The 22,875-nt window shown below is 38.3% G+C and overlaps 2 protein-coding genes across 3 annotated transcripts in view; both read right to left on the bottom strand.

The window, feature by feature from the left end:
• Positions 1 to 1,031: 1,031 nt before the first annotated feature.
• Positions 1,032 to 2,173, bottom strand: LOC104610018 (uncharacterized). The gene is made up of 2 exons (XM_010276472.3): positions 1,893 to 2,173; positions 1,032 to 1,738 (listed from the first exon to the last, which is right to left on the bottom strand). Exons 1-2 carry the CDS (start codon positions 2,141 to 2,143, stop codon positions 1,306 to 1,308), a joined length of 684 nt encoding a protein of 227 aa, XP_010274774.1. The 5' UTR covers positions 2,144 to 2,173; the 3' UTR covers positions 1,032 to 1,305.
• Positions 2,174 to 5,778: 3,605 nt separating this feature from the next.
• The window catches only part of LOC104610002 (ubiquitin C-terminal hydrolase 15-like), a 41,615-nt gene continuing 24,518 nt past the window's right edge, over positions 5,779 to 22,875 (bottom strand). For both annotated transcript variants that reach the window (XM_010276464.3, XM_010276457.3), the window contains 8 exons: positions 19,667 to 19,752; positions 19,395 to 19,557; positions 19,087 to 19,210; positions 18,808 to 18,965; positions 18,599 to 18,683; positions 8,135 to 8,347; positions 6,811 to 6,872; positions 5,779 to 6,736 (listed from right to left, as the gene is read on the bottom strand). In XM_010276464.3, the coding sequence (XP_010274766.1) occupies positions 6,073 to 6,736; positions 6,811 to 6,872; positions 8,135 to 8,347; positions 18,599 to 18,683; positions 18,808 to 18,965; positions 19,087 to 19,210; positions 19,395 to 19,557; positions 19,667 to 19,752 (1,555 nt within the window). In that variant the 3' untranslated portion in view covers positions 5,779 to 6,072. The remainder of the gene's footprint in view (positions 6,737 to 6,810; positions 6,873 to 8,134; positions 8,348 to 18,598; positions 18,684 to 18,807; positions 18,966 to 19,086; positions 19,211 to 19,394; positions 19,558 to 19,666; positions 19,753 to 22,875) is intronic.

Here is a 22,875-nt window from a genome sequence, read left to right on the forward strand (position 1 = left end):
TTGGGAATTGATATCCTAAGTTGGAAGTTATGAGTCTTGGAAGTCGAATCATGAAAATTTTGGGAATGTCGGTCGACAACAAACTCTTGGTTACTATAAATAAATCAATCATTTTGTAACATTTTTTACTGAGGCTCAATATATGTTGTGATAAATTTATGTTGAAAGAATAATTTCTTATTTTAGGTGGATGGAATGCAAGTTACAAGTGCCAACTGAAAATTGGAAATTTGAGTCTCAGAATTCTAAACTAGTAGATAGAATTTATTAATACCATATGGGCTTTTGGATACCTTCACACCTGGCGCGAACATCTCACGTACTTACATTTGTGAGGAACAGATCCCAATTCATTGTCGTATATCTTTAATTATATTAGAAGAAACAAATATTTACAAATGCTTAATAAGGAAGCATTTGGCGTTGTCCCGTGCCTAACTAACCTCATTGGGGTGTGACATCCCAAAGCCCTCAAAATCAATAATTATTGAAGAAATGATTTTTGTAAATCAATACTCCAACCAAACAACCACTTGAGACATTGCATTGCAACTTGCAAGAGAAACCATAATTTTAGCGATGGAAAAGGGTTGGACAAATGTTTGGCTTGAAGATAATTCAAAGTTAAAAGGGGCAAGAATCAAGATGGTTGACGAAATTGTAACTTGTTACACTGCTTTTCATTTAAAGACATTCGGGCTGTGCCAACTGATACCTTTATGGCTTTATCTACTATAGCCTTCTCTGAGGTCTTTCATCATACACCAGAACGGAAAAGTAGAAAAAAAAAATTAAGAGAGCCTACAACAAACCCTTTTACAGGTTTACCATCTAATTCTGTGTATTTAATTTGTTTCACAAATGTAGCGTGAGGTGATGTTAGGGTTCTTAAACTGTTTGTTAGAAAATATGGTGGAAGTACTCTTGATAATGGCTCAAGTGACTTGACTTTTGCTTTGCCTTTTAATGGGTTGGTTACTATATGTGTATGTGTGAGGTGGAATATAGCAAACAGATAAAGAAACTCAAAATTATAGATAAACAGAGACAATTTAGTGATGTTTATTTAATCTAGAAGCAGGGTTAGGAGTAGGAATACAGCCTAAGGACAGGAAGAACAGAGTGTTTGATTGATGAAAGTCTCTCGATACAATTCGACCACTGACTTTTATATCTCAGACGTTTTTTTTTTTTTTTGAGATCTTTATGAAGAAAGTAGAACCCCATCAACTTCACATTCACAAACTGCCCATCAGTTGGTTTTGTAGTTTGTACATGAAATTTCAAAGCTGAAATTAGTTTAGCTTACATGGCTGCTGAATCGTCCTCCATGTCAAACATCATCCATATCTCATTCACTCTGTTCTGAAACTCAAATGGGGAGTTGTACTGAGCAACAGTGTACACTGATGTGGGATCAGCCCGGCCTTTTTCAACTGCAGACGACCAGCTAGTGCCGGCAAGACTGGCCTGCAGTGCCGCTGCTTCCTCTCCGACATTCTCGTCTGTTACGAATCCACTAAATTGTCTTACTGCTGCATGCACAGGACCCCATTTCTGAGAATGGAGGCCTTTTGCCGGAGGTGGGTCTGCTTGATTCACTCTCGGGACATAAAAGCTAACCACAAAGGATGATTCACAGAAGGGTCCATCGCTAGGGGAGACCTGGGTGATCACAGGAGCAGTCATCTCTATCTTCTCGTCGTAGTCATTCTTCCCTTGGATGTAATCAAATAGCCTGTGAAAAGGAATCATGACAACTGAAAAAATCAATTTACTGGGTTCTTTCATAGAAGGGAATGGATTCCATACTTGTTCTCTGTTAAAGAACAGAAGAATCAATCAAATACTAGAAAATTAAAGAAAGATGAAAAGTGGGTGAGATTTCTTACTGTAGAAAGCCTGTTCTGGTGGCATCGACGAGGGAAATGTCTTGGATGGGAGAAGTCGACATCCAGACAGTGGAATTGTAACGACGAACTTCGAAACCATTGCCGACATGAACTACATCGAAGCTCGGGCACTCGATACGGCTGCAAGTGGGTGGAAATATCCCGACGCTATCATGGTTTTCCGACCAAGGCCCAATGCTGGAGAGGAGCCCGAAGAGAAGCGATAGCCGCTTGAAGAGATGGGTAGCCATGGCAACTTCTCTATTTCTGACTTTTGAGCTGCCAAAACTGAGGCCTTTATATGTAAAGATACATGGATGATTTGAGAAGGTAAACACTCAAAACAATAGCCCTTGCAAGCATTCCTAATTACAGGGGTGCAAATGGATAGCATCATCATCCGATCCGAAGTGCGATCCTATTTTGTCGGATTCGGATATCTCATTTTGGATCCGACATTTCGATATATATTATTTACTTATTTATTTATTTATAAATATAATATATATGTTATTTATTTATTTATAAATATATTATTTTTATTATATTTTTATAAATTTATTATGTTATTTATTTTTTATAATATATATATTGCAAAATAATTAAAAAGATATTTGTATGTTTTGCTTTTCTTTATTTAAATTACCATATTTTATTTTTCTTTTAATAATTTATTAAATTTTTAAAGAATTGATTGGATCGGATCATATCCGAATGTCCTATTTCATTATCAAATTCGGATTCAAATCAATGTTTATGAGATCTGATCAGGTCTTTGAATCGAATCAAATCTACCATTCAAAATATCGAATCAAATCGAATATGCTCTTCATAGTATCGGATCAATTGATATACCCTAATTTAAATCCAATCCAATTCACTTGCATCTCTCTACAAAAAAAAATGGAAACTCTAGAATTAGAACCGTTTTATCTTGATTAATAATTGGTTTAGAATCGCATGTTTTGAACTTATGATAATCCTAACCGATTATTGTACACATGGTTTTTAAAATCGAATTGGTTAGAGGTCTAGTTACCGGTTCGACCAGTCTGACCGTTCGACCCAAATGGTCGGCCCGTTTTAACTAAAGAAATTTTAAAAAATTGAAAAACGGTCAAAATCATTCGAACAGATCAAACGATTAACCGACCAATTCAATGGTTTGCTAACTAAAATCAACGGTTTGAGGGGAAACGAAACCAGCCACCTGACCGGTTTCCAGTTTTTGTTTGACCATCCGGTCCGTCTGGTTTCGAAAACCATGATTGTACATGTTTTTCTTATACTTTTTGTTATATTTTATTATATAAAAGGATACATTTTATGGTGAATATATAAGATAGTTTTGATTAAAAATACTATTTGTTAATATATAAATAATTTATTATTTTATTATCATTTTTTATTAAGATTGTATTATCAAAAGATGAATTTTTAAACTATTATTAACATTGATAAGTATAGATGTCAAATATAATCGGGTCGTTAAACATAATTAGTAATTGGTTCGGACCTAGTACACTCTGTCCTGAACAAAAAAACCCGACCCATTGACAGCTCTCTAATTATGCAACTTTCTGATTTTCTTGGAACACCAAGGGCTTTTATATAGCCTTTGTAGGGCTAAAATGGTTCCACGTAGAGAGACCATTATCTGAAGTAAGGGCTTTTATATAGCCTTTGTAGGGCTAAAATGGTTCCACGTAGAGAGATCATTATCTGAAGTAAAATGGGAAATTTCTAACCATTGGTTGGTGTGAAAGGATAGACCCATTTGTAATCTTGGATTTTACTGGGAGGAATATCCCTCTAGGTAGGGACTTGAGATACTTCAACACATTACACATGGCTTCAAATTGAAACGTGGCATTACACGTGGCAGAAAAAAGCTTAAATTGACATCAGTGTGGACCAGAAAAGCCAATAACTTAAGGTTTTTTGACACGTGGCTTAGGAAAGAAAGGTTATATGACACGTGTAGCAGAGAAAGTTGATAACTCATCAGCCAATCCATAAAAGCCCATGACCCACCAAAGGAAAAGCAGCGGAGACCGGATATCCCGGTTCCATCCCTTCTACAGAAATGCAAGGCAATTGCAATAACCAATGAATCATCCAGAAGGAATAAAAACAAACTTGGGCCTCAAATGTTGTTTGCACCTAGGGCTCTGTTTTATTTGCAGAATGAATATTTTGGTTCGCTATTTCTTTGGATTTATTTTGCTTTAGGGTTTATTTTACTTCATTTGCAATACAAACAAACAAAATAAAGAAAAAATATGAAACGAAAATGAATCAGAATTTGCATTCAAACTGTTTGTACTTTGTACTCCCATGCTTTTGCATTAGTACAATCAAAATTGCAAAGGAAACAAACCAGACTTTGTGGATGATGATGGCAGTGCCTGTGTGATCTTCAACTATATGACTTGCCTTACTCTTGCCTCTTAGGCCTCGTTCATTTTTTGGCATGGTTTTAAAAAATAACTTGGAATCATTCTGGCCACTAATTTTTGGGTCAACAGTTTGACCATCCGGTTCAAACATACGGCCTGTTCTGACAAATAAATTAAAAAATAAAAAAATAATTAAAAATAGTCAAACATTGGATGAATTGACGGTTTGACTGCCAGGGTCAATGGATTGTTGACTTTTTTAACAGTTTTTGGCCAAAGACAGGGTTTAGGGTAAAACAAAACCGGTTGCCTAGTAAGCAAATGTATCATGGGAAATACTTATTGAGATAAGTATACTTATTGGTGTTCTTTTATTTATATAATGACCATTTTATCCATATAACAGTAATTATTGAAGGGACAATTTTCTCTCATCACATGTTAAAAATTTTCCGCTCCGACAAGAATAAATCCCAATTGAACGTATTTTCTACTCTGTTCAAATAAATCTCAACTTTTTCTTTGGTAGGAAAAAGTTAAACCAACTTGTTGTAAACTCCTCCATATCTACGATAGGGTCTGTAAGGGCTTTGAAGTAGACTGATTGATTATAAACTTATAATATGTAGCAGCTTGTAGTACTTCAGCTCTGTTGGTGTATAAACCTACTTGTTAAAGTGGCTTTTGGCTTTTCCAAGGTGAATCCCACACAGGCAGCCACTATGTTTGTCAAAGCATCCCGAGAGCCCAGATTGGCTATCAATCAGTCATTTGAAGGACCGTCTGTTTCAGCCTCTATAAATTGCATCTTCTGAGAATTTAAAGAAGCTGAACCAGTTTAACTGAATCTTTAGCCCAGCCTCTCTCAAACAGGCCCTATATATAGTTGGTTCAGAATCAAGGTTCAAAATATCGATAGGTCTGATACACCAGTAGAGGAGTACCATTTCTTTTTTTTTTTTTTTTTTTCAAATCTGGTTTCCATCCACCCCCTGAACCAATCGAAACCCCAAAACACCCTCTGTAGGGCGTATCAGGAAGCCCCTGATACAATGTGTATTAATATTTTGAACCTTGTTCAGAACAACTAAAACCAATCTCAACCCAATTATGATTGAGACAAATAATGCAGACCCTAACCCTATATAGAGTTGGTTTAGTCCGATTCTGTCATGTTTGCCTCATACATTGGCAGCCCTAGTTTGAGACATGACGGTTATAAAGTCAGATCAGAGTGGGGCTGCTAATGGCTTTTATTTGTTTTTCTGAGAATTGGTGTTTCTGTCTGTTTGCGGTTTGGTTGTCTTTCCCTTAATGACGTTTCCTTTACCAGTAAAACCATGTAATCCACATGTGATAATCCCCATGACTGAGTAATTCTTATTGTTTCTGCTTGAATTAAAATGGTTCGGAACTTTGAATACATTGCCTTCAAATTTGAATCCGATTAAAATCCAATTCATTTGCAACCATATGAGCCTACACTAAGCTGTAAGGATTGTTTAAATTCATCTGCAGTATGAAAATAAAGGTCAGTGATTCAGGGACAACCATATGAGCCTACACTAAGGAGTCAAGAGAACATGACATGAACATTTTAATCTTAATCTTAAAAGATCCCACTGATTTAGGTATAACACCATATAGCCCATTTAACGGATTTGTTAAACAAGTAAAGCCTGAAGTGTAATTACTGTGGAAGTGACATATTTGATCAGAAGGGAATTCCCACTACAAGATTCTAAAATTACAGTTGACAATGACCAGATGTTTGAGCAAAACTATCTTTTGGGACTACTCCCGTTTTTCACAAATAAACTGCAGTTACCAACAGAAGGAACAGGTTCAGTCGGAAAAATGCTGACCTGTTTCGGATTATTCCCATTCTGTACACTGTCTAGGGGTTGGTTTGACAGGGATGAGTCCAAAACAAAACCTTTGTCTTCTGAGTGGAATCGTATATGTGGCTTACTACGAGAGAAACTTTTACAGGAATGAGATCCGTGAGAGTATTCTGGTGGATAGTAGGAGGTGTTGAATATTGAGGATATGGAATCAAAGTTGAAGTCAGCATAGTCTACAGTACTAAAAGAATCTCTGGTGCTCTCAGTGGTAAATGATGATTCATCTGAGCTTGTAAAAAGGGACCAATCACTTGATGTGGCATCTGGAAATTCAGTGCTTGAGTCGGCATAGTTCTCTCTCATAGACAAGACATTTACATTTGCACTCCTTAGAATGCTGTTAGAGGTTTGGTTGCTTGTCCCCATACTAATTTCTAGTTTGGGATCTGATGAAAATCCTGAGGTGATAGAGTGGCCACTAGGATTGGTTTGCTCTAGTCTTGAAGACTTCTGAGTTTTGGATGTACAATGCCTTGCAGAAGATGGACTTTGCAGTGAAGTAGCTTTCCCAAAACAAGCTCTTGGAGGGCGTGGGCAAGACCTGGACAGGGTTTAACAATTGAAAACTGGATGAACAACTGAATAAAACTTTAGGGAAAAAATTGTCAACGTTACCTCGAATAGAAAAGGATGTATGCACCTTCAGACATCACCTGGCTCATTGGCACTGGCTGAACCTGTTAACAGAAGAATGATATTGGATAAGAAATCACAAACTGTGGAAAATAACTACAGTTTACATCGAGTTGAGAACTAGCTCAACCAAATAACAATCCAATCAATAGAATAGAGAAATAAAACATTACAGAGCTCCATTTTCAGCAATTTGGACATATCTTGGAACTCAGTGCAAACCATCCAGTCCAGAACGAGGGAGAATATCAGCCACCATCCTAGTGATGTTTCTACTTTCTACCTTCCTGTCAAAAGCTATTTTGTTTCCTTTCTCCTTGTTGAGGATTTTGCTGTTTTGCTGTTAGTAGCTTGTTTTTACTTATTTTGTTTAATTAGCTTGTTGGGACCACAGCCTATTAGTTGGAAGTTACTTGAGCAGTAGTTCATCTTTCTTTTTCAAGTTGTAAGCACCTACAGCCCTATTAAGGGAATATGTCTTTATACATGCTTTTCATTTAAAGTAGAAAAGCTAATGGGAGAGGGCAGCCAGCATTATTGGCTTCTCTTCCTTTTCTCCATTCCTTCTCTTTCTCTTCTCTTCTCTTACAAATTCTTTCTTTCTTCTCTTTATATAATTTTTTATATTACTACTTGGTATCAGAGCCTAGTTAGGCTTTCTTGAAGCTGATTCATGCAGCCCTAGATCAGCCAACTGCATGAGGGGATAGACAGCTGATCGATTGTCTATAGATTGCCCAGGTCTTGGATTTTTTGGTGGGATTCAATTATCAAGAGGATGATTTGGGATTTGGGATCAAAATCAGGAAGAACTGGAATGAGGGGAAGAGTCCTAGTCAGGTAGAAGGAAGGAAAGGAGTAGAGGGATCATTAAAAGGAACTAGGGCAATCAATGTGTATTCAATGAATGTGCAGGGATATATGTGCATTCATTTTGAATTGGGAAATGATGGTAAAATAATGTAAGCGTATAAGCTGAAAAGATAATCAATATTTAAAGTCAATGGGATGAGACGGATATTCGGGGGAGTCTTTTGTGATTGGGTGTTTGTGGTATACTAAACTTTTATGTAATTCTCCTTTTTGGCGGATCTACAACATATATGTGTAGATCTTTTTGTTTACTTCTTGTAATCCATGTGTCCTTATTAATACAAATCTCTTATAACTCATCAAAAAACATCTGAGAGATCAATGAATGCTGCAAAAATCCCTTGCATGAATTTCTGTTTAACCAATAAAAAAGTAGTTTAAAAATGCCTTAAAATTAAGAAATTGAAACAATTACAAAATAGATAGATTTTACCTCTGTGTCATCTATCCTTAACCATATACCCTGTAGATCTTTCACATAGGCCACATAATGCCCTGAAAATGATGCATTCAATGTATCCAAGTGCACAACGACAGCATAAAGCAAGTACAGTGGAGGGCTATCACCTATTCCAGTCATGAATGGAATCATGTCTAGCATATCTGGGAATGTGATACATTTGTTTATTTTTCCATATTTCCCTGTCTGATAAAGAAAAATACTCAACAAGTCAATAATTATACCAAAATTAGCAGAGCTTCAAAAAAGTTAGATAGTTAATATATTTCCTCAGAAAAAGCTGAAAAACAGGAAACCATTTTAGGCAAGGATCATCAAGCAAGAATATAAGGAATTGAATATTAGACTATTGATGAAGCTTAGTGAACACTGCAAACAATATTATTTGCAATAACTAAGCAGAAACATTTTAAAAGGAACTGAAGGCACACACCTGGAGGTGCACCTTAAGGAAAGGCATTAAGAAAATGCTAGGAGGCGCACAGTAGAGGCTTAGAGGCGCTTGAGGCATGATCCCCCAGTATAGAGGTGCATATGCTTGCAGTATAGATATAAGAGGCATACACCTCTGTTGTGCTTTATACAAGACAGGTGTGACATCATCTTTTTTTTTTTATAGATAACCAGAAAATTGAGTTAGTTAAGGAAAATTAGAATAAATACAAAGCGACCTGAGAGACCAAGGTTCAAATCTTAGAAACAGCATCTCTATAAGTGCAGGGGTAATGCTGCATACATCTGTCCCTCCCCAGACCCTGCATTAATCGGAGCCACATGCACTGGGCTTCCCTTTTAGAATAAGTATAAAGCTCCCAAGCCAAGCCAAACCCACATTAAGTGATTAAATTAGCCCAGATCAAATGATTCCTATGCACCCCTTGCTTTACTAGTTATCTACCATTGCATTTGCCGACCTGTTTATTCATTTAAAATTAGCCTCAACCTCACCTGCTAGCCTCCTTATTCTCTTATTACCTGTTTGAGAGTCCATGGCCCACCACTGTTGGTAACCATCCACCTTATTGCCAGCAAAGAGTCACCCTCCACCTCAACATGTCTCAAATTCAGCTGTCTCATAATTTTTAACCCTTGCAGAAGGGCAGAGAGTTCTGCTAATATGGAATCTGTAGCCCCAATAGGACCTGAATATAAAAACCAAAACTGCACCCCTATCATCTCTAAAGACTCCTATGCCCAAGGGACCTGGATTTTCAAGAGAGTTACCATCAAAATTCATTTTGATTCTGTTATTGCTAGATGGAACCCAGCCCTCTTGCACTATCAGTTTCTGCAATGAAGACACTACCATTGCACTGTCGTCTGTCGTAACTTGTATGACCTTTATATCTCTTATCTTTTAAACTGTTTTTTTATAATAAAAATATAATATATAAGTTGGAGAGCCATTTTGTCATGTTACGTGTTTTTTAGGATCTTAATACAGGGAAAACGATTGATGAAGGCACGAGCATGAGAGCAAAGGAGTGTATTATCTATTTATCTCAATGGTGATGGAAAACTGACTACACTCAACTTTTCTGTTGAACCACACCAATAACATTGTAAACTTGGTCATCCATCTCTTCATACACTGAAGTTCTTGTTCATCTTTGAGTTCAATGTCCATGTTAGATTGTGACTTGTGAGTCATGTTAACTTGGGAAACTCTAGTGTCAGGTGTTCTCACAGTGGAAATAGATACTTTGTAACCATTTTGTCATGTTACTCCTCTTATGCATTTTGACATTTGGGGTCCTATTTGAGTCATGCTTTACAGTGGATATAGATACTTTGTAACCTTTATTGATGACTATTCAAGAATGGCATGGCTTTACTTGGCAAAAGAAAAAAAAATGAATAGTTTGCCATTTTTCAATCTTTCCACGCTAAAATAAGAAATCAATTTGGTGCTTCAATAAAGATTTTATGTTTAAATGGAAACAAATTCCTACACTCTTACAAAACATATTTCACCCAGCATAGTATTATTCATTGGACTTCTTGTTCATATACTCCAAAACAAAATGTAATAGCTGAACGGAAGAACCAGTATTTGTAGAAGGTTGCTCGTCCAAGTGACTATACCAAAATGTTTTGGAGTGACTTTTCTTGTGTTGTTTGCTACTCTCCCTCCACTGGTATTTGTTGTGATTGTTTTGTCCGGCGTTTAGATCCTGGTTGTAATAAATTGTGCACACATGCTATAAAATGCACTTCTTTCATTACTCCAAAACACAAAAAGGATATAAATATTAAAATCCTGTTAAAAGACTGTTATTTGTCTAAGTATAGTATGCAGGGGTACTCTTGTAATTTTCTTCTTTTATTTTTTATGTTCTGTAGCCCTAGTATATATATCAAAGCTGACACCACCAGAAGTACCTTTTTGGCTCTCAGTTCTCTCTTCTCTCTTCTTCACTCACTCTCTCTCTCTCTTTTCTCTTCTTCCATTCTTCTCTCCTGCATAACATGGTATCAGAGCGGGACTACCAGATCTGAAAGGAGAAGTTGAGTGAACAGTTTTTCTTCACACCAGATTTCCAGATCTGCCACCCTCATCTGCTGCTCGGCTGATTGAAGATCTCATGCACTGAAGTAACTTTTCTCTCTCCTTTTTTCTGGTCGTGTGCCAGGGCAGAACCTGTACTAGGTCTGCTGATTGGATGTGAGGTGATCAGCACCTCTTTCTTTCCTTTTTTGTGGGGTCGGCTGATCCCTGTAAAACTGTAGGTCGTGAGGACCTTTTGTGTGCTGCAACAGCAGCTTTTATGGTAAACTGAAGGTCAGAAAGTGACCTGTACTTGCTGTAACAGATTTTGTGTGCTGCAACAGCAGCTTCTATGGTGAACTGAAAGTCAGAAAGTGACCTGTACTTGCTGTAACAGCCGTCCTGTTGATGCGTAGGTCAAGAGATGACCTGTATGCACTGTGGCAACACTTGTGTTGATTCTGTAGGTCAAGGGATGACCTGTTAGTGAGGTAACAGCACCTATGTTTTTACAAAAGAGGTGTATTTCTGAAGAAAAAAGGGGTTTTTCCTTTCTCCCTCAGTGTCAAAATTTTTTTAAGGCTGTGTACCCCATTTAAGAGTATTTTTCTGAATCTGAAATCATGAATGGTGAAGATTCTGCTACATCCAGTGTTTCCTCAATGCTGAATGGAATGAGTGGGGGTGTAGACCTATCCTTTCCCATGGCTGTTATTCCTCTCAATGGCTTAAATTATTTAGAGTGGTCAAGAGGGATCAAGCTGTACACCATTGCAAGGGGAAAGATAGGTTATATAAATGGGAGAATCAAAGAACCCAATTTTGGGAGTGTTGAATATGACAGATGGAACCAGGAAAACAGCATGGTCATGTCCTAGCCTTTAGTGTCTATGCAACCTCAAATAAGAAGGAATTTTATGTGGGCTGAAACGGCAAATGAGATCTGGGAACAAGCAAAATCAACCTATTTTGAACTGCGCCACTATGCAAAAATCTACTAGTTACAGGCAGAATCGTCCACTTGTAAACAGGGGGAGAGGTGTCTATCTATGTACTACTCAGACTTGACCTCTGTGGAAGGAGTTAGACCATTATCAGAGTGTGGACTGGAAGTGTGATGAAGATGCAAAACTGTACAAAAAACTTGTTTCCCAACAGAAAGTGTTTGCTTTCCTAAATGGTTTGAACCCTACATATGAATTTATCAGAGTCTAGATCCTAGGTAGCAAGGATCTTCCATCAGTCCAGGAAGTTTATGCTCTTGTACAATCAGAAGAAAGCAAAAGGAATTTGATGAACAATTCTGGAGATGCAATTGTGTTGGCAACGAAAGGGAGTGTTACTACCAGTGGGGGAAATACCTTTAAAAAGGGGGATTTTCAGAAAGAGGTGGATGACAAGGACAAATTGTAGTGTACTCATTGCTAAAAACCTCGACACACCCGAGACACATGCTAGGATCTTCATGGGAAGCCGAAATGGGCTCAAGATCTGAATAAGAAGCAAGGTTCAGATATGAATAAAAAGTCAGGACAACAAGGTACAAGAAAACACACTATGGAAAATATGGCTACTCAGGAGAATCAGCCCCCCATTACTACTGTTACTCAGACACATACCTCTGGATCTGGCCCAAGGGAGGATATTATAAATTCCTTCTGTGACCATTGAGAGCTTTATGGTAAAGCAATTCGTCAGATGGACACTTCTCCCTCAACCTCATTTGTGTCTACATCAGGTAACTCTGCCACAACTTTCCATGTAACATCTCATACCCCTGACACTCCTTGAATCATTGATTCTGGAGCGTCTAAACACATGATTGGTAAGTCCTCTTACTTTCAAACCTATCACCTCCTTTCTGGAAGAGACAAGGTGAGACTAGCCGATGGATAACACTCTACCATTGTTGGTCAAGGAACCATTTCTCTTACTTTTGGCCTTACATTGTCTAATGTTTTACATGTCCCAAAATTTCCCATTAATTTGTTCTCTGTTAGTAGTATTACTAATTCCTTAAACTGCTCAGTAACCTCTTTCCCATCTCATTGTGTGATCTAGGATCTAGCCTCGGGGAAGATGATTGGTAGAGGATTTATGGTGGATGGGCTTTACATGCTGGAGAACAAGGCTGGCCTTCAAGTCCCAGAGTCTAAGAGTTAGTCTTGTAAGAGTCATGTCTATTTATGGCACATTCGTCTTGGTCATTTATCTTTTGAGTCTTTAAAAGTTGTGTTTCCAGAATTGTTTAAGTCAGGGTCAATACTAGAATTTACTTATCAAACTTGTCAATTGAGTAAGCAATGTAGAACTCATTTCTCTTCGAAGAATAATAAATCTGAATTTCCCTTCCACATTATTCATTCTGATGTTTGGGGCCCTATTACTTTACCATCTAAGAGTGGCTACAAGTATTTTCTTACCCTTATTGATGATTACTCCAAATATACATGGGTATATCCCATGCGAACCAAGGATGAAGTATCTAAAATTATCCAAGATTTCCAGCGGATGATCTTCATCCAATTTCAAACTGAAATCTAAATCTTTCAATCGGAAAACGCCAAAGAATATATTCATAGTGATCTTACGGAATTTTTTGCTTTGCGTGGCTCACTTCACCGTAGCTCTTGTTCCCAAACACCACAACAAAACGGTGTTGCTGAAAGAAAGAACCGACACCTTCTTGAAGTGGCCCGGGGGTTGCTATTCCATATGAATGTCCCGAAACGTTTTTGGCTTGAGGCTGTCCTTTGTGCTACTTACCTCATCAACCGCATGCCCTCTTGGTGGTTAGAGTACAAAGCCCCACATCAGCTTCTTCTCCCTAAGGCTCCTCTTCTTCCTATTCCTCCTCTTGTGTTTGGGTGTCATTTTTTGTTCAAAATCGGTCACCCACTCGTGGCAAATTAGATCCTCGTGCCATTCTTTGCATTTTCTTCGGGTACTCCTTCACTCAGAAGGGATATCGGTGCTTTGATCCTGTCTCTCGAAAATTTTATGTCTCTATGGATGTCTTTTTTTGAGAGTGAGCCTTTCTTCCCTGTTTCTCCTCAAGGGGAGTGTAGGAATGAGGAGAAACTAGTTTAGCTCCCCCCTCTTCCTAATCCTCCTCCCTTTCGTGTCTTCTTTCGTCGTCACAAAGGCCAACCATGTTCAAGAGCTGTGGGGCACCTAGAAGCTGTACCACCAATGCCATCAGACTCTCCAGGAGCGGATCATACCCATTCAGGTACATTGGGCCCTGTTGATGTTCCTGACCCTATTGCCATTGACACTTTTGTTGCTAATGACCTTGACCTTCCTTTTGCTCACCGGAAAGGTATTAGATCTTGCACCACTAAACACCCAATTTCCCACTTTGTTTCCGATGAAAACATTTCACCCTCCTTTCGAGCCTTTCTTTCTTCCATTGACAATGTCCCTACCTAAGAATGTGGTAGAAGCTCTTTTGGTACTTGAATGGACATATGCTATGAAGGGAGAAATTAATATGTTACATAAAAATGGCACATGGGAACTTGTAGATCTTCCTGAAGGGAAAGATCCAATTGGATGTAAATGGGTTTTCACAGTTAAACACAGGGCTGATGGCACCGTGGAACGGTATAAAGCTCGTTTATTAGCAAAGAGGTTTACACAAGTGTATGGAGAAGATTATGCAGAAACTTTTGCACCTGTTGCTAAGATGAACTCCATTAGAGTCCTTTTCTCCCTTGTTGCTAACCTTGACTGGGATCTATATCAGTTTGACATCAAGAATGCCTTCCTGAATGGTGACCTTGAAGAGGAAGTATACATGGTTCAACCCCCTAGTTTTTGGGCTCAAGGTAATGAATAGAAAGTGTGCAGGCTAAAGAAATCATTATATGGGTTGAAACAATCACCAAGAGCCTGGTTCAGCAGGTTCCATGTAGCAGTACAGCAAAGAGGATACAAGCAATGTCAGTCTAATCACACATTGTTTGTGAGGAGAGGGGAAGGGAAAATTGCAGCACTGATAGTATATGTTGATGATATAGTTATCACTGGTGATTGGAAGGATGAAATTCAGAAGTTGAAGAATTTTCTTACTACCCAATTTGAAGTGAAAGATCTAGGTCCTCTAAGGTACTTCCTTGGGATTGAAGTGGCCCGCTCACAAAGGGGTATCTTCATTTCCCAAAGATAGTATGTCCTAGATCTACTCCAGGATACAAGAAAACTAGGAATGAAGCCAGTTGATTCCCCCATTGACCCTAACCACAAATTAGGTGACTGTCAGGGTGAACCCATCAAGGATGTGAAACTGTTCTAGAGACTTGTAGGAAGATTGTTATATCTTTCTATGACTCAACCAAACATAGCTTATGCAGTGGGTGTTTTTAGCCAATTCATGCATGCCCCTAAGACTACCCATCTTAAAGCAGTAGAAAGAGTTCTTAGATATCTTAAGAAGTTCCCAAGTGCAAGCTTGTTGTTCCAAAAGCATGGACATTTGAAAGTTGAAGTGTATACTGATGCGGATTGAGCAGGATCCCTAAATGACAGAAAGTCAACTAGTGGCTACTATACCTTCATAGGAGGTAATTTAGTTACTTGGAGAAGCAAAAAGAAAAATGTGGTAGCTAGATCTAGTGTTGAAGTTGAATACCGGGCAATGTCTCATGGAGTGGCTGAAAATTTTGTTGAGTGAGTTGGGTTTTCCAGTTGACGGACCTATGACACTATTCTGTGATAACAAAGCAGCCATAAACATTGCTGCTAATCCAGTGTTGCATGATAGAACTAAACACATCGAAGTCGACAAACACTTTATTAGAGAAAAGGTCGTCACAGGGGAAGTGTGTACTCCTTATGTTAGTTCTGAAGATCAACTTGCAAACATCTTTACAAAAGGGTTACACCATTCACGACATCATGATTTATGTGACAAGTTGGGCATGATTGACATTTATGTCCCAACTTGAGGGGGAGTGTTAAAAGACTGTTATTTGTCTAAGTATAGTACCGCAGGGGTACTCTTGTAATTTTCTTCTTTTATTTTTTATGTTCTGTCGCCCTAGTATATATATCAAAGCTGGCGCCGCCAGTAGTACCTTTTCGGCTCTTAGTTCTCTCTTCTTCCATTCTTCTCTCCTGCATAACAAATCCCAAGGATGAAAATATTTTGTTTGTTCTGATGTTACCTTCTTTAAGTTAACAACCTTCTTCTCTAGTGAAAGTCTTTCAACTAATACATGTTTATTTCTACTACCTAGTCCCATGGACTGTATTGTAATATCTTATGTATAAAGTAGTGTGGAGCAACCTAAAAAAGAGTGTTTACATGTTAGCCTACCACATGACTAATCTAGTGTCTCCAACATCATTGTTTCCATTAGGAGTTTAGACCACCCCATCTAATTTTCACCTTCCTATTGCACACTGAAGTCTAAAAAGGTAAGCATAGTTGTACTAACCATCTTATTTCTCAATTTGTATACCTTGAGCATCCATCCCCTTCCTCTCAACAATTTATTTATCTATTATCTTCAGTTTCTATTCCCTAATCTATGACAAAAAACTTGGCCTGGATGGAGAAAAGCTATGGGGAGTTAATTGCACTTGAATAGAATAATACATGGAACCTCACATGTCTTCCCCTAGTAAGCATGCAGTTGGTTGTCAACGGGTGTAAACAGTAGAAGATTTACCAAATGTTAGTGTTGAACATCTTAAAGCAAAACTGGTAGTGAAATAATATGTTTAGTTGCATGGGGTTAGGGGTGGATTCGAGCCGAGCTGTGCCAAATAGTACAAGGCTCGAGCTCGACTCACTAATGTTGTACAAGGCTCAAGCTCAAGCTCAGTTTGAGCTAGAACATTGAGCTCGAGCGCGGCTCGAGTCAAAAACTCATAAGCTCGAGCTCGATTTCAAAAAAAAATGTTTTATAAAAATAAAAAATATATATATATAAAATATTTTTATTTGATATTTAAAAAATGTAAAGAGACTGGGCCGAATGGGTACTAGTATCTTCTCTTGTAATATCTTTTCTTTTCTTGTTGGCTAATGGGCCTGTTGTTTCTTTTTTGTTTAATGGGTCCTAGTATCTTTTCTTGTTGGCTAATGACACACTATACTGCCTAGTTGGCCGCCCACTTAAGGGCATACTTGTCATTACTCTAACATTAATTCTTAATAAAAAAGGATTAGAGGAGAAAGGGAAGATAATTCGAATCTTCTTCTTCTTCCTTCTCTTTTCGCCATCTTCTTCTCTTGTACTGCTGCTCTTACTTCTCTTCTTCCTTTTTTTCCCTCTAATCTTCAAATTTACACCTAATATTTGAGGACTGATTTACATCTAAAAATTAAGAAAATATTTTTATTATATATATTATTTTCTATAACTTTACTATATATATATATATATATATATATTCGAGCTCGGCTTGAAGCTCGGTTGAAACCGAGCCGAGCCGAGCCGAGCTCGAGCATCTCGTGAATAGTTCAGCTCATGGCCACCCCTACATGGGGACAGTTATTGTGAAACTTTCTTGCTAGTTCCTTTTTCCTTTTTGAAAGGTATATAGTGAAACTTTTTCTTTTGGGAAAAAGTAACGATCATCTTTCTTGTTGTTACCTTAGGGTGACCTCTATACCAATTGAATATTATAAATGCCTTATTGCATGGTGATTTAAATGAGAATATATATATATGGAGCAACCTCTAGGCTTTCTTTAAGAATATGTTAAGGTATATAGGTTGAGAAAAGGCTGTATATGGCTTGAAACAATCCAACCAAGAGTGATTTGATCAATTCAATGAAGTTGTACAAAAAATTGGCCTAAAATGGTTCCACATTGATCATTCTGTATTTATGTTGATGACATTGAGATTATAGGCAATAATTACAGCCAAGTAAGTTTTTTTTTTTTCGATAAATAATTACAGCCAAGTAAATTTTACAGCATCATTTCAAAAATAATGACCTTGGAAAACTAATATTCCTTGGATTTTTTTATCAGTCTAATATTTCTTGGATATTGAAGTTGCAATGTCTGAGGAAGACATCAATTTATCTCAAATAAAGTATGTAACTCAGTTTGCTTGAGAAAACAGGGCTATTGGAAACAAGACCTATGGATTCTCCTATAGACCATAATATTTAACTGAACTTAACAAGATTGTAATTCAGAATTTAAATTTGTATATACAGTTTCTAATATTAATGAAGTTCCTGTTATCATTCAAAAAGAAAAAGAAAAAAGAGCTGTGATCCAAGGTGAATTATTTGGTGATTTGGTAAGGTAAAGAAGATTAATGGGGAAGAACCATTTGACTATTACAAGACTTGATATCTCATATTTTTGTAAGTGCAATGAGTCGAGTTTATGCAAGAGCCTCGTGTTTGTTATTGGGATGATGTTTAACAAATCTAGTGGTATTTGAAAAGTGCATTTGGACATGGACTGTTGTATAAATGGAGACATAAGTTAAATGATATACATATGCTTATTGGGTAGGATCCCTTTTTGATAGAATGTCAAGAACAAGAAATTGTACCTTTTTGGAAGATAACCTTGCTAGAAACAAATGTGGGCGCTAGGAGCAATGCTGAAGAACACAAAGTAGTTGCTCATACTACATGTGAATTGGTGCATAGTGAGGAGTGTTTTTGTCTTTTCAGTTAGCTTCATTTTGTATGGATGTGTATAGGGGTAATTAGGTCTTTCTACCTTTTGATTCTGAGGGAGAGAATAACTTTTTTTGTCTCCCACATTTTCTCACCTTATTTTTGTTCTCTACTATTAAGTCCAAAATCTATTGAAACCAGCACCCTAAGATTCATAAGAAACTAAGCAGAACTAAAGCAAAGTAAACAGAATCTCAATCTGGGATGTAGAAGCTCAAGTTTTTATCACACAAAACTCAGGAAACCAGCATAGCATGATAGAACTTTTGTTCAAACTACTTAAAAATTACCTGGAATCTCTTCAAAACTATTGTCAAGATATTTGGTGCCTCATGTATACTCAATTGCTTTCGGGCTTTAACATATGTTGCACACCTTTTATTGAAATGTCAAAACATGCAAAAGATTGCAGATTATTCAACTTGCGATAGCTATGGAGAATGGACACAATCCGCAGGATATGGAATGAATTACTAAGATGCACATAATGTCATCTAACCTTCCACATCTGTACATGTTTTCTCCATCCAAATCCTCAGCTGCAGTGAATTGAGCAAGTGCATCCTCCAGTGACTCAACCCAACCAAGTATCTCCAATGTAAGATCCATTATATTCTCATATCGTTCAGATTCATGATGACATCTCAGGCACTTGACCTGGTTGCAGTCAAAGAAACTTAATGTTGATCTATATATGAGCAGGATAGCATTAAAACATAGGCATCATCACTCTGGTGTTTTATAGAAATTAAAAGAGAAAGATGATAATGATAATCACTTTTGATCTGAGACTACCACCAAAAGTATGTTGTATGAAGGTTGTTTCTTGCAATCTTGAATCAACATGCTTCTCACCACCCACTGCCTCAAGGCATATAGATTGCATGGAAGTAACTAGAAGCCTGAATAAAGACCTTATTAGAAATAGAAAGGTCTTGTGAAACAACCAAAAACTGAACAAAAAGATTACCAATTGTTGGCTGAATGCAAATCTAAAATTGAATTTGGATCACTATGCTTTTATGGAGGAATTCAGAGACGCAGACCACACATCTGAATGGCATTGGCCTGTGCATCTTCACAAACCTTAAAAATTCATGAGCATCTTCCTGACTACCACCACCCATTTGAGAACCAATATTCCGCATATGCAAAAGGATTCTGTTAGGAGACAAAGGGCCTCCAGCTTCTCCCAACATCATTACATGCTGCTCAAGTTCACACATGAGACACCAATCTTTCACAAAGCCTAACATATACAGAATAGATAAGAAGAAGTTATCTATATTCTTAAATAATATAGCATCATGCCATTTACAAATTTTAGGAGCATTGATATAAAAAATGCAAGCACATACAGGTTCTTGAATGATATTTCTGAAGAAGGTAGACAATAAGAGGTTTTGTGCAGGTCAAACATTGCAATACAGCATTTGCATAGCAACTGCAAGATTAAAACAAAGAAAAAAGGTAGAGAAGTCAAATATAGAAGCATAGAAAGATGGTAAGAATTAGATGACAACAGAAGAGGTTACCTTTTATGCTTTAACCTTGGACAACTATATTTCACATTTTAAATTACCTTTTCAGTAATTATCTTTTCCACTTTAAATTTAGACATGTAAGCAAGAAAACAGCTATATATGAAAACAAGGTGTCAAAAGTGAGGAACTGAACAAACATCTCAATTCTCAAACAATGACCAAGTCCTGTGGCAATCTTACACATGACTCTCTCCAAGAATCAAAATATCGACATGATACACCCCATATTGAGCATATTTGTATCCAGGGTCATGGATACACCAATATACACATGGTTTAGGGTTTTTGAAAGTTTAGGATGATAGAAGGTATCCCTCTTAGGCTGATAAAATAAAAAATAAAAATAAAAATAAAAGCAAGAGTATCGGTCTATAAAGGCACACCAATACCCAATTTTTGGCATCGGTGTGTATCAATATTTTGATCCTTAAGACCTTGACCCTTTCTAAATTTGAAGTTATTTTCTTGATAAAAGTAAGAGAAAAGAACCTTTCTACTTATTGTAGAGTCAAAAGATTGGGCTGGATGCAACAACCTTTCTATTTGTTGTAGGGTGACCCAATAATAAAAAAAAAAATAAGGTAAAAGGAAAATAGTGCCCTTGTGGCACTAAAATATAAACTATTAACAGCTTAACACTCCCCCTCAAGTTGGGACATAGATGTCAATCATGCCCAATTTGTTACACAAGTTATTGTTCCGCAAATGATGTAGACCTTTTATGATATCCACAAGCTGATCTTCAAAACTGACATAGGGAGTGCACACTTCTCCACTAACAAGCTTCTCCCTAATAAAGTATTTGTCCACCTCAATATGTATTATTCTATCATGGAGGACTGAGTTGGCTGTAATATTGATGGCAGTCTTATTGTCACAATTAAGGGACATGGGACTACTATCAACTACAAACCACAAATCACCCAATAAAGGGGCATTGCTCTATACTCAACTTCAGCATTAGACCTAGCCACCACATTTTGTTTCTTGCTTCTCCATGTGTTGGAGCCCAAACACCCCCTTCAAACCCAACTGCAGGTGTGGAGCAGACCTCCACCAATCAGCATTTCACTAGAAGACAAAGAGGCTAGCATGCCACGCTGGCAAAGCCTTTCCAAAGTTAGTTATACTACCACCAGAAGATATTTTCTTCATGATTGTGTTGGTAGGCCAGCTATATAAGGCCCCAGTCATGTAATAAGTGATGTGAATGAATATCTTTTTCTATCTCTCTCTCTGCTATCTTCTTCCTCCCATCCCCGTTCTTCCACCCTTTCTGTTTCAAGAGGTTAAGCCACCCTTGAAGGGGCTTCTGAGGTGAGCGGCATCTCATCATTTGGTATCAGAGCCCATAATCCAAATCCCAGGCTTCACGATGCCACAGACACGTTCTACTATCGTGAATGATAGGGTCGACCAAATTGAGGTTGGACTTCACTAGGTGGTTAACAAACTCAAAGAACTCAGAGTGCTTGTCTCCAGCATCGCCTCTCAACAGCAGACCGGTGAGACCAGTCACCTAGTAGGAGCATAAGCCTCTGCTTCCAATAGCCAAAGGATAGGGGTTACCCCACCGGGAAAGTCACTAAGATCAATTTTCCCAACTATTCTAGTGGAGATCCTATTCCTTGGATCTTCCAAGCAGAAAGATATTTCGAGTACCATGAAACTCCTGCCCACCAACGTGTCTCCATCGCCTCCATTCATCTAGAGGGAGACGCGATTCTATGGCTCCAGTGGTACCGCCAGAATCATCCAAAGGTTACTTGGTCAGAGTTTACCGAAGCATTGTGCATCTGGTTTGGGCAACAGCATTCGTGGACTATGACGAGTTGATCATTAGGCTGAAGTAGACTGGAACGGTAGCAGAATACCAACTCGAGTTTGAACGGATGGCGACCAGGGTGCACAGCTAGCCAGAGAAGGCTTTAGTGGGGTTTTTGTAGGACTCAGAGAGGATATCCGCCTAGAAGTGAGAGCACTCTGTCCAGCGACTGTCATGGCTACCGTGGGATTGGCTTGCTTGCAAGAAGAGAGAATTGATAACCTTCGTCAAGCCAGTAAACAGCCCTACCCGATCTTGAAGACTCCTCCACGAGTCAACCAATTGCCCATGAAACCGGTTGGTGATCCTCCTAAGCCCATACTGCCCCAGCCCACTATGCCTTTCAAGCGCTTCCCTTGGGCTGAAATGCAAGCCTGATGCAAGAAAGGCCTCTGTTATAACTATGACGACAAATTTGGACTGGGCCATAAATGCCAAGTCCAACGGGTATTTCTCCTACAAACAGAGGAAGAGCCAGACGAGCCCAACCCAGAGAACTCGGTTGAATGTGAACTGATACCAGATGGGCCAGAACCTGACGGGGCCGAGATTTCCTTACATGCCCTCATGGCCTCAACTCTCTCCATTCCATGCGAGAAGGGAAATTGATGGGCCAGAGTGTGATGATTTTAATTGACAGTGGCTCCACCCTGAGTTTCATCACTTGCCGTTTGGCTAAGCAGCTAGGTATGACCATACAACCCACCCCTCTCTTTTCAATTCATGTGGCTAATGGGAGTCAAATGTCATGTAATGGTGTATGTAAGAAAGAGAAAATTCTCATACAAGGACATAATTTCGTGGTGGATCTCCATCCATTGGATTTTCTGACGGCTAATGTTATTTTGGGGGTTCATTGGTTGTGTGGTTTGGGCCCAAATGACAATGGATTTTGATCAGAATGGCCAGTCTTCTCATCTACAAGGGGTGCAGCCTTCAGGCCCTCGAAGTGACACTTTAACCTCCATGATACAGACCTCAAAAGCTTCTGGCCAACCCATATTTATGCACCTGGGCCTTCGACACACGGTCCCAATTTTGGACAACCAGGGCTGTGTCCGCCCCACGAAAGTCCAACAAGGGGCCCTACGATCGATACTCGATCAGTTTGTTGATTTGAGGAGTCAAACCAATTACCCCCATCTCGGACTCACGATCATCAGATACCTCTCTTACCTGGCTCTAATCCCGCAAATGT

Source organism: Nelumbo nucifera, chromosome 4, assembly GCF_055504915.1.
Source record: "Nelumbo nucifera cultivar China Antique chromosome 4, China Antique-T2T, whole genome shotgun sequence".
Taxonomy (NCBI): domain Eukaryota; kingdom Viridiplantae; phylum Streptophyta; class Magnoliopsida; order Proteales; family Nelumbonaceae; genus Nelumbo; species Nelumbo nucifera.